At 34.4% G+C, this 13,051-nt stretch overlaps 1 protein-coding gene across 2 annotated transcripts in view; it reads left to right on the forward strand.

Moving 5' to 3' along the window:
- HCRTR2 (hypocretin receptor 2) overlaps positions 1 to 13,051 on the forward strand; it is a 107,341-nt gene that overhangs the window by 77,825 nt on the left and 16,465 nt on the right. For both annotated transcript variants that reach the window (XM_070245705.1, XM_070245706.1), the window contains exons 3-4: positions 2,582 to 2,825; positions 7,513 to 7,628. In XM_070245705.1, coding sequence (XP_070101806.1) covers positions 2,582 to 2,825; positions 7,513 to 7,628 — 360 coding nt within the window. The remainder of the gene's footprint in view (positions 1 to 2,581; positions 2,826 to 7,512; positions 7,629 to 13,051) is intronic.

Genomic DNA, 13,051 nt, shown 5'->3' on the forward strand with positions numbered 1-13,051 from the left:
ATTTATAGTAACTTATGATAAGACGCAATTTTACGTCCCCGCCAAGAAAATCTTATAAATTGGATGTGTGTGTACCATACAGCAGCAAATATAGTAATCAAACATTGAATATTAAATTATTGATTGCCAAGGGTCCATTCAATGGATTGTGCTGTTAGATTAACCAGACCAGCATATTCTCTCATGTTGCCACAAACAGAGAAGGCATCGCACCTTGGCTCACTGTTGGCACTGGATGGCAGTCTTTCATATGAAGTGTTTTGAATTCATTATTACTGTCTAATAATAGAGGGAAATACTAGAAATGACTTTTGAATTTGAACCATGCTACTTCTATCCCATTCACCCATGTAGATTAGAATTCATGAATAGTAAATCACTCAGCCTTGTTGAACATTTTACACTTCTAATTGCTAGATTGGATGAATATAGCCCTGGCCCAGCAACTGTGAAAAGTCAACCATGCAGATCTAGACTGCCACAGTTCTATTCTCAAATTAGCAATAGTATTGTGGGGTCCAGGGTGCTTGGCATATTTGCAGGGAAAGAAGAAATGGAGGTTGGGAGAGAAAGGAGATTGATTCGAGAAGGAGACTTGAATGCACTCTAAGATAGTGCCATGGAATTCCCAAGAATCATCAGCCAACCTAAGCCAACTCTGATAGAGCTCAGCACTTTAAGATTACACTTAAAATGTAGTTAACCTCCAAGAATTTAGCATAGTTTATACCTTTATTTGTGATTCCTATGACTATTCTTCACCAAAAATCAGTCTGCTCCTATTAAAAGCTTGAGGATGGAAGAGGAAACTAATAGTGTAAGGATCATTTTCATCACCATAAGCAAAGTGAGAAACAACAAGCACACAGCATGTGTGTGCCAACCCTGGGCTAGGCATTTCACATCTCAACTGATTCCCCTACAATTCCATGGTTGTGTTCTGTTATCACCCAGTTTTACAGATGACAAAACTGAGGCATAGAGAAGTTAAATAACTCACCCAAGATCACACATCTATGAAGTGAGATGGGATTCATACCCAGGAAACCTGGATGCAGAATTGATTCCAATTATACTCTGCTGAGTTTCTCAGAAAGAGTCAAACGAATGAGAGTGGCAAGAATCTTATCTTGTCGATTCCACTCATTCAGGAGAAAAAATGACAATACATACACCTTAGGCCTAAAGCTGTAAACTGGGTGACCCCACATTGCACAGCTGGCTGGTGGGAGCGTGAGAAGAGATAGGTCATGCTAATGCTTATCCAGAGCCCTTTCTCCTGTGCAGCACTGGCTCCAAGATTCTTCCACCCATGTGCACCTACAGTCAATGCATCAACCGGGAAGGTCCTGATGTAAGAAGCAGAGATTCCCGCCCTTCCACGTTATGGCATGAGTAAAACTAGGACAGAAAACGAGGAGGATGACTGGACCACAGCTAATACCTTACATTGAGGCTTACAACTCTTCATTAATTTAAAAAAACTATTTATTAAGCAAATCAAACACTGTGCCAGGTACAGGGGACATTGTTGTGGGGAAAAAAAAACAAAACCCAAAACAAGCAACATAATAGCAGCCCCTCCTGCCATAGAGCTTTGTTCCAATAGAGAAAACAGAAAATAAACAAATGTATTAAACAAAATAATTGTACTATGTGATAATTACTGAGAGGAAAGGAAATACAAATCTCTAATAAAAAAATAACAGAAAGGAGAATGAGGTTTCTTTTTTAAAGATGGGATTTGGAGAGTGGTACCAGAATCAGTGGTTCATCCGGTATAGGAGACTCCAGTAGACATAACTGCATAAACTGATCGTGTGGGTATAGGTGTACTTAACACATTTCTTTACTATTTCCTTAAGTTCCAAGTTCAAGTATCATTTGTGGTGTTGTTAATTACATGGAAATCTGAATGAGGTGAACTTATTTGGATTTTAAAGGCAAGTTGTTTATACTAGCAATGAGCAAACTACGGTAAGGAGATCCATATACAGAATTCTCTTTTAACATGATTCACGCTTTCCTTTGGGTGCAATATGTTGGAAATGAACTGGTGTACAAATAGCCATTGTTATCTGAAAATATGAAATGAGATACTCAAAATTCAAAAATCCCAATTAAATGCAATTGCAATCAAATTTCTATATGATAATTCGAAAGAAAGACATGTCCTCTTATTCTCTCTAAGTGAAAGAGAGATTTCCCGTTCAGACTAAATATATGTGTTTTATTTTTTCCATTTGAGGATGTGATTTTCCCTATCAATGGAAAAGTTTCAAGACAAAATAACGATAGTAATTATTAAAAAAATGCCATATTATAGAAGATTTTGCATAAAAAAGATTGTAATGTTTTCATAGCATCTTCTTCATGTTTAATAGGAAGTATATTTTCCTAATATATTTCAATACTATTTTTTGGTGGAGTTTTTTTTTAATAGAAAGTACTTGCATGAAATGCTTTTTGGCAACCTCAAACATGGTTATCTATTGTGATTACCTTTCTAATACGGTAAAAATGTCGAGTGATCCATTTAACACCTGGTGCTTCTCTTTTGCTATGCTCTTTTTTTCTCTAGACCGTGTCAGTGTCTGTGTCTGTCCTCACCCTGAGTTGCATTGCCTTGGATCGATGGTATGCGATCTGTCACCCTTTGATGTTTAAAAGCACGGCCAAGCGGGCCCGGAACAGCATCGTCATCATCTGGATCGTCTCCTGCATTATAATGATTCCTCAGGCCATTGTCATGGAGTGCAGCACCATGCTCCCCGGCTTAGCCAATAAAACCACTCTCTTTACAGTGTGTGATGAACGCTGGGGTGGTGAGTACATCATGGCCCACAAGCTGACATTGATATTATAGCTGCAGATTGAACATTTGATTTGCATAACCATTGTAAAGCTGGCCTCATATATTTTATTGGAATTTGTTAATATAGTTTTGCAAAAGCATGAAAACAAGTTGAAATCCCAAATAGTTTCGCAGAATAACTACCTGTCTCGGTCCCTTAGAAATGCTATGCACTATTCTCTAGTCTTCAGATAGAGAAAGAAAGGAGGAGCTTATTCCACAATTCAGATTTGGTTATGTTAGTTTTTCTTAAATTCTTTAAAATGAAAAGGACTCATTTATACAAATCCAAATATGTATTCTGGAGTGGTTAGCATTTTATAAGATGGTACATTATCTTGCCTCAAGTGTCAAGTTCCCTAGTGGCTTCAAATACAACAGAAGTTTTTCATTTTAAACCATGTCCTATCTAGGAACATGACTGGAGTTGAGTATGTGGACATATGTTCTCTGTGCCAAATTATCTAGATTTGCTTCCTCTATTCATAACATACCAAATTGATAAATTTTACCAGTGGCATAATTATTATATGATTTAAGAATTATATTAATTAGGAATCCTTTGTGGTTTCCCATCATAGGTATGGTAATTAAATTTAAAAAAGCAGAAATTAGGAGTGCTTGTGCTGCTTTGGTTCAAAACTTTCAGTGACAGTCTTTGCAGTTTTTCTGTAACAGCAGAAATCTTTCTATCAGTAAGGAAGCTTTTATCAGTGCCTGGTGATGGCACAAATCTGGACACAGCAAAGAATGACAGGAAATAAAATAGTCCTGCATTTCAGAATATCACGCACTACTTACAAAATTATCCCGTGGAATTGGAGAACAATCTGCCCTCTTCTGGATAAGTATGTAACAATGGCTCATATTTACGGAATTTAAACATTATGAAAGAATTTGTTTATTAGAAAGCTGTACATTTAAACTTGTTAGAAAAATGTATCAAAAAAACAGTGCATGCAAAGGATTCCTTATGGATCTGATATTTTCAAGTATTTGAATCTTTGAATTTATGTTAATTCCTACCTTGGTACTTTTATTGGCACACTGGAAAGGGAAAAAGTCAGCAACTGCAAAATTAGGCGTATGCTTTCACTATGGCAATATAAAATTTAAAAGACACTGGGATTATTTCATATATTATCCAAAGACCTATAAAAACCAAAATTGCACAATTTGCTTTATCTATTACCTCAAATGTTAAATACTCTTTTTTTCTTGTTCCTTTGTAACATTGTTCCCTTTTAACATTAAATGTTAATGTTAAGAACATTATTTCTTTAACAGAAAGTGTCTGTACTTTCTCTGGATCATCTTCAGTGTTTTCAACTTTCCCCATTAACAGTGCAGACAAAAACAAAATGAATGGAAAGTTCCAAAATGGTAGGAATATTTCTTAAGCGTCTTAAGTCCCATTTGTTTAATGTTCAAACATCATCTTGAGTACTTAGGATATGCCAGGAATTGTGCCAACCTGGAGAGAAATAGACTCTGCCTAAGGGAACACATTCTATCCAGTGAGGCTGAAAGGCAAATAAACAAATGTTTACAGAGGGATTAGCATTCTAATATACTGATATACAAAGTGCTAGGAGCACAAGTGAGAGGACAGACAGTCCTGGCCATCTGAATTCAAGTTTACAGAGGAGGTGCTAACCTTTCAGCAAAGCGTTAAAGACGAGCAGGAATTCTCCAGACAGGGAAAAGGGTGTTCCAAGGACCAAGAAAACCCACACCATGGGTCCCATCACTTAAGAAGAAAGCAAGATGGTCCACACTTGTAGCTTCTGGAATGTAGAGTATGAAGTCTAAAGAATTGTTTGGAAAGAAGATGGATTTGGGACCATTTGTGACATGTCTCTTATGCAATTTCTATACAGTGAGTTATATTTGGAAAACAGCCTAAAGATCTCTGGAGCAGAATGCTTTAGTTAATTCATGATAAAACTGAGCCACAAATTAAATTGGTTGGTCAAGATTTTGAAGCAGACAAATATATCTAAATCTAAGCTTCTAACTCAAAAGTCGGGATCCTTTAAATTTATCGAGATGGAAATTAGATAAAATACCCACCTATTATTTAATGTATGTCAGGAGCATTATCTCTAAACTATTTTGGTAATTAGTTTCATTTACATGAGCTGCTTTTATGAACTTTTTTTTATGTTGCCCTGAATAGTCAAGTAGCATTAACCCCTGCTAACCAAAAGACTGCCGAGCTAGGCATTCCCGTCAGTACTCATGATTAAGTAAATAGCCACATCATTTTCTAATTACCTTTGAGCAATAAATATAAATACATAAAATTCATTTCAACCTCTATCATTTTATTAGCTAGCTCTAGCATGGACATTTCTTTTAAAACAAGGAATTTTTGTTGAATACCAAAAAATCTAAACTCAGCCTTCAGAAGTCATTTAGAAAAGCTATGTGAAAGTGGTTTAATATTAGCCCATAAGTACTTAAAATGATTATAAAGGCTAAAATAGGTGATACTAAATTGAGTTGACCATCCACAAAATCAGAGTCTATGAAATTAGCTTTTTGAATATTAAATGGATTGTTAATCACTTAATGTTTTCAAGAAAAATATAAAAGAATTCAAAGCATTTTGCTCACTAGACATTTAGTTTATTATGATGATTTTACTTAGTAAAGACACCGATTTTTAATGGTTGTCAATCTTTAATTTGCTGTTTTCTAATTTAGGTAATGCTTAAGTGGAGCAAATTTTCTGTAGCCACATTCTAGGTTACATAAAAATGTCTTAAAATATATTGAAGACGTTGCTCACCCAGGGCAAAGAGACTTCAAAGGTAGTTTCAATACACACAATTTAAAATTTCAATGGCATTTCTGGGTTTTAAATTAGCTTAGACTGTAAGCATGAAATGAGGAATTTCAGACTATCATGTTTCCCCAGTTATCTATAATAAACTCTTTATTACAACAATGGAGCCTAGCCTGCAAGCATAATTTTGCTTGATCAACTTTTCTCTGTGTAGGTAGTCATTATCATCATATGCATTTGCCAGTCAACTACGTATTTTGCAACTATTCATAAATACACCGAACGGTAGAATGAGCTCTCTTCCCATCTGTTTAAAACTATAAACCGTTGTCACAGTGATGGTATCTGTAGCTGCAGTTAGAAAAAAAATTAACCTATCAAATGTACCCTCCTCCACTCACTCAATTTAGTCTGATGCAGACATCAGGGCTTCACCAGTATGTAAGCTTCAAAGGTATATTTTTATGTGGGAAGCTCATGTGACAACTTCATCAAAACAAATAAAAGTTCAAAGCCACTCAGGTGCCTGAGAAGTGCTGAGGTCACTCTCCAGTTCCTTTGAAATTGGCTGGCCAAATGCTGCTCAGGCTGTAGCACTTCAGAGGAAAGGCTGTTTGTTATTTCTCCAGTCAGGCTGCTGGAATTCTATCACTTTTTATGTAACTCGGCTGTTTTACAGGATAACTTGAAAGGAAGTTAGAAACTGATGAGCAAGGTGTGAACCACCTGGGCCTCGGAGAAGCTAAAAATGACACCTCAAATTGGTCTCTTAGACCTTCTAGTGGCACACACACCCTGCTGTCCCCTCCAAAGATTACACATCTATCCAAGAAAGAAGACAGAATTTTAGAAGGAAGAATGAGAATATTAAACCCAACCAACTCTAGAAGATATGGCTATGAAATCAAGATTGGGCAGGATATTCAACTCAGAGATATGTTTGAAACATATTCAGTACAAATTAAATGAATAATTGTTCAATAAATGCTGTCAATTATTATTCTTAATATTAAGCCACAATGCCATTCATTAATTGATTGACTCTGTAATAAACGCCTAATCTGTGATACTTATCACCTATGTACATAGAACTAGTGATAAACAAGAAATCGCTACAATCCTAGAGATGCTAATGCCTAATAAGTGAGACGAATACAAAAAAAATACCCATATTGATTTGAAAACTAACTTTAAAAAGCCTTAAAAATCTCATTTTTATTAAAAATACATGCATGCATACATATACACAAACACATACACAACATACTTAGGAAATCTGAGTTCTAGTAAGTCAAAAAAAATAATCATTATCAGATGTTTATTGTATTTATTTTTCCAAAATTTTTCTACATTTGCATTTACACGTACAACTTGGAATAGCTTTCCTTTTTTAGGAAACACATTCTAATGAGGAGGAATCAACTGAGTTTACCTTCTCTTTCCATTATTAACAAAAGCGTTAGTAATTAGGTTTTGGTAGAATCGTGTGACTTCTTGTAACAACTATAAGACAAGTCAAATTAATTTTTATTAATTAGTCACAAGTAATCAAGACAAAAAGGACCATTTGGGAAATGAACACAACTTTGGATAGACTGTGACAGCACAAATTAAGAAATAGCAAATTGCTATTCCTCCCTGAGTACATTAAATGAAATTAAGACTTCACATTTAGTATATGTATACACATGTATTGAGCAAATGTAAGTAGTTAAATATTGTAAGCTGTTTTTCCTTTTGTGTACATAACAGGCCAGTGAAGTAATATGAAAGGTAAATGAGTACTTTGAAGCAAAAATATTGACAGATGCATCTTTAAAAAAGATCTATGAATTATAAGACTTTATTATTTTGACTCTTATTCCAGGTGAAATTTACCCCAAGATGTATCATATCTGTTTCTTTCTGGTGACATACATGGCACCGCTGTGTCTTATGGTATTGGCCTATCTGCAAATATTTCGTAAACTCTGGTGCCGACAGGTATGTAACTTCAAATAATTTCCGTGTGTTTTCTTTAGGAAGTGCTTAAAAACAAAATTTAAGAGTGGATTAAATGAACATGATATGCTTAGCAAAAGCTTGTGTGCTCTGCTAAAATAATGAGTCCCTAGCCATGCAAATACATCTAGGCATTTTTTTTAGAGTGATATTTAGGGAACATATTTTATAAACCACTGTAATAACTTTAAATCTTAAACCTCTGAGATTAATTGACTTAATTTTTGTCCAGGACTAATATAATTAATTTTACTTTTTATAAGGAATGGCAAATAAAAATTCCTTTAAAGTTTCCCTAGACTGTGAGTCTAGAACATTGTATTTTTGATGAGATTTACGTAATCTGTTTTTAACAGATAGGTTAAATCTCCATCTTCAAATATCTTATTTTGTTTTTTACAATAGTAGAAGAATCAGGCAGAATTTAGAATATTAGAAACTGTTTATGCTGCTGATTTGGGAGGAAAGAAATTGTTAGGTAATTGTTTGGCCATGTCAGTGAATGTTTGTATTCATTCAGTTGGTTACTCATTCATCAAATATTCATCATATGTCTTTTGCATGCGTGTCTCATAAAAAGCTAAAAACTCCAATCTATGCCATTGATGAATTCATAGTCTAGAGGGGGTGACACAGTCAGATGCAGAGTGAAAATCACTGCAATATCTGTAAGCCCGGAGGATCAGAGGAAGGCATGGTGGAGGGGGATCTGGTTCAGAGCAGGGAGCATTTAAGCATCAAGATGACTGGAAGGAAACCACCAACAAACACATGTAGTGGTACAAAGGATATAGCTCAGCCTCTTGTACTTGAAAATTGTATCTTGAAATGCCACATTTCTTAGAGGTTCATCTCTATCTTTCTCCAAACTTATTGCCAGTACTTTGAGCCTATGAGGCTTGTAGAAAGCCACCCTCTTAGTCTGTTTTCTCTGATGTATTTTATCCAGTTGAAAGGATTTACTCTGGTCACTTTAATTCATTAAAAGGATTTCACAATCTTTTAGCTGAGGATGAGTCTTAATCTGGGTCCTATTCAGCCCTGCTTATTCAAAGCATTTTTCAAGATCATCTTTTACTGGTTGGATATCAGCAACCGTTGCATGTTTCAACCCTGCATGTTTCATAATTTCAAAATTTTCTCTTTTCTTCTATTTTTGCAAAGAAGCCATTTCTTTTATGACTTTATAAATGCAACCAGTACCAACACTTATTAGATACATGAATTTTGTCAATTACTTCAATTTCTGTGCCTCATCTTTAAAGTGGGGTTATATAGCATCTATCTCACAGGGTTGTTACACTTATTAGATGTATTCAAGTGCCTAGATCATAGAAAGTATTTGTTAAATAAAATACCATATTAGTATATGCTGTTATTTGGCCTTTCAACTGTAGGGGAGGAAAACATTTCCACTACCTGCTCTGAGTTCTCCTGGCCAGAGAACAAATTGAATTCACATAAGACATATTAACAGGAGAAAATTAAACAAAGCTTTATAACATGTATACACGGGAGAGGCTCAGGCAACCTGAGCAACTCACCAAAATGGCTGAAGCCACTACCTTAAATATCATCTTCAGCTAAAAACAGAGGAGGATGTTGGGGATGGGGGGAGTCAGTTACTGAAGATTACCAGACAAGTACAGTGAACAAGGGTCAGGTTATTATGCAGATTTAAGTCCTTGCCTTCTGCATTGATAAGAGTTTCTAGAGATAAGGTCATCCCCCTTCTTCCTGTACAGAGAGGGAGACACCTTTGCAGATGGAGATTTCCTTTACAAGGTAAATGTTTCTTAACAAAGGGTAAGTGAACTCTGCTTTTCAGAGTTTCTTTCCTGTCTGCAGTTTTTAAAAGTAACCAGCCCCAAATAATCTTCATGCCAAAGAGACATATCGTGGGGTGGCCAATTCCCCCACACAACTAATCTGTTTATATTTCTAAAACAACAAGCATGTTTTGCATTAGTGTATTTGATTACTTTCTTAGCAATTTTAATTAATATTATAATGACTTTTTTATTTGTCTATCTCTTCTACTCTACTAAGATGAAGACAGTATACTCTAGCTTTAATCTTGTATCCCTCCAATTAGTACATGCTTAGCATACATCAGTTGCTCAATAAATACTTTATAAAAAAAAGTGAGTAGAAATATAAGAGAAAGTGCTGGAAAAGTTTAGATACAGAAGCATAGGGGAATGCATTGGCCAGTTACTTAGGGAAAAGTTAATAGACAAATTAGAATTTGAAAATTTTCTTAATGGAGAAAAAGCATTTAATGAACATTGAGGATAAAGATATTTTAGATTGAGATCGAGATTTTGACTAGGAATGTTCAATGGTAAGAGCATTCCCTAGTTCCATATTTTTACTGGTTCATGTGCATTACATGTAATAGATGCGTATGTTTGCTTATTCATTTATGTACAGACTGACATAACTTTAAAACTCCTTGGGGGTACCTAAATCTGTCTTGTTCATCATTGTATCCCCAACACTTAACATAGTACCTTGTACAAAGAAAGTATTCAAAAAATGTTTGTTGAATAACTGGATAACTACCAACCCCCAACCAATTTACTTATCCATTGTTTAAGCTTATAGTTCTCCATGTGTCAAACTCTAAAATAAGTTTAAAATTGTATTACAGGTTCAAAAATAATCCACATTCTTTTGCTGAATTGTCCTGGTTGGTACTAGCCACATGATTCAGAAGATTTGCAGTAAAATGCCTGGGCTGTGAAACTAAAATCATTTACAAAACAGATTGGAATGGAAAATGGCAAGTTCAGCTGAGCTCACTTTAGCAGCCACAATAAAGTAAATTAACCCCAAATGAGTGATTATGTAGAATTCTGCTTGAGCAACTCTCAATTTCCAACTGTTAATGTCTATAAGCAGAGTTCCTAGGCATCATGTTTGCCATAGGCTACATCAAGTGAGCCATCACATGGAGGGCCTGTCCTACTTGCTTAAAATGAAGGAGAAGCATGGATTCTGCTACATACTTTGGAATTATTAAGTATATGGTTTTTAGGGAGCAAAGTGTGTCCTTGTCTGACTTTCTCAAGAACTTTAAGCCTCATTAAAAGAATTATCCAATGTTTTGCTATAATCAATGTCTTAAATTCTCTCTTTCTTTGACAATGTGACTCAGAGGACTCATTCAGTCTAGAAATTCTACAGACTCTTCTCTAAAACTCCTCTTTTTAAGATGTGATTTATCTTAGTTTACTTGACCCTGTGTGACATCTGTCAGCATTCTTTCCAGTTCTAGCCTTCACATAATTCAACACTTCAATCTTAATCATCATGTGGACTCATGTTAATTTATTCACAAATAGTTATTAAGCATCTACTATATGTCTGGTACTGTGTGACAAACTAGGGGGTGAACTGTAATAGATATTTGAGTCAGAAACTAAATTTCAACTTTCCAAAGTCTTTCCAAATTTGAAAGACTTTCTTCATCTCAACTCTCACAGTTTCTTCTACTGCCCTTTAACCTCCAACACTCTTCTCAGAGAATTTAACATAATTGACATTAGGTGATGACAAGCCAGCTAATGTGAAGAAATAGACTGCAAATTGTAATTTCAGAGGCAGGATAAAAAGGCACTAATTTAAGTCCACGCGTAGAAATAAAGAGTATCAGTAAAGGCAAGTACCTTGGTAAGTGTCAAAGAGAGCATAAATGGATTTTTGTTTATAATTCTTTTCATCTCCTATTTTATTTAAAAGACAATAACATAAAGCAATAATTATAAAACCATGTAGATTTAGTTTACAATGTATAAAGATGTAATTCCAAAGCAGGGGAAGGGAATGAAGCTATATTGGAACAAAGTTTTGTTTATTATTGAAATTAAGTGGGCATTAATGCAAATAGATTGTTTAAATTGTTAATTGCAATCCCTAGGACAACTACTAAGAAAATAACTCAAAAAAATGTAGCAAAAGAAACAATGAGATAACTAAAATTGTATACTAGAAAATATTTATTTAACACAAAGTAAAGCAGCAATGGTGGGATAGAGGAACAAAACAGACGTAATATATAGAGAGGATAAATAGCAAAATGACAGATGTAAATCATATCTTCTCAATAATTACATTAAATGTAAGTCTGTAAATCACTCCAGAAATTGGCACAATATAGAACATAAACAAACAAAAAAGAATGATCCAACTGTATACTATCTCCAAGACACACATCTCATGTTCAAAGATGCAAATAGGTTAAATGTAAAATAATGGGAAAAGATGTACCATGCAAACAATAACCAAAATAAAGCTGTAGTAGCTATATTAATATTGAGAAGAAGAGACTTTAACAAAAATCATTACTATAGATAAAGAGGGACATTTCATAATGATAAGTCAATCTATCAGGAGGATATAAAAATTATAAACTTATATGCATTTAACAACTGAAGCTCACAATACATGAAGCAAAAACTAACAGAATTAGGGGGAGAAATAGACAATTCAGCAATAATAGTTAAAAAGTGTAATACTCCTCTTTCAGTAATGGATAGGAAAACTAGGCAGAAGATCAACAAGCAAACAGAAGACTTAAACAAAACTATCAACCAAATAGACCTAACATATCTATAGAACACTGCATCAAAATCAGCAGAATGCACTTTCATCCAAACTGTGCATGGAATTTTCTCCAGTCTGGATGATATGATAGGCCATAAAGCAAGCCTCAAAGCACTTAAAATGACTGAAATCATTAAAAAGTACATTCTCCTACTACAATGGAATTATATTGGAAATTAACCATAGAAAGAAAATTGGGAAATTCACAAATATATGAAAATTAAACATTAAACTTTTTAATTAACCAATAGGTAAAAGACATGACATGGGGATTAGAAAATACTTGGCAATAAATGAAAATGAAAATGCAACATACCAAAATGTATGAAATTCAGCAAAAGAAGTGCTTGGAGGGAAATTGATAGGTGTAAATACCCATGTTCAAAAAGAATAAAGATCCCAAAAGAATAAACTAACATCCTATCTTAAGAAATTAGAAATAGAAGAAAATATTAAAAACCAAGCAAATAGTAGAAAGTAAATAATAAGGATTAGAGGGTAAATAAATGAAGTATAAAAAGACAATAGAAAATAGTCAATGAAACTGAAAGTTGTTCTTTGGAAAGATCAGAGATAATGACAAATCTTTACCTAAATTAGCCAAGAAGGAAGAGAGAAGATTCAGATCACTAAAATCAGAAGTGAAAAAGGGACGTCACCACAGACAATATAGAAATAAAAGAAGTAAGGGAATACTACGAACATTGTATGCCAACAAATTAGATAATGTAAACAAAATGGACAAATTCATAGGACGACATAAACTACTAAAACTGACTAAAGGAAAATTAGAAAAT

The sequence above is a fragment of the Equus caballus genome, chromosome 20 (genome assembly GCF_041296265.1).
Source record: "Equus caballus isolate H_3958 breed thoroughbred chromosome 20, TB-T2T, whole genome shotgun sequence".
In the NCBI taxonomy this organism is placed as follows: domain Eukaryota; kingdom Metazoa; phylum Chordata; class Mammalia; order Perissodactyla; family Equidae; genus Equus; species Equus caballus.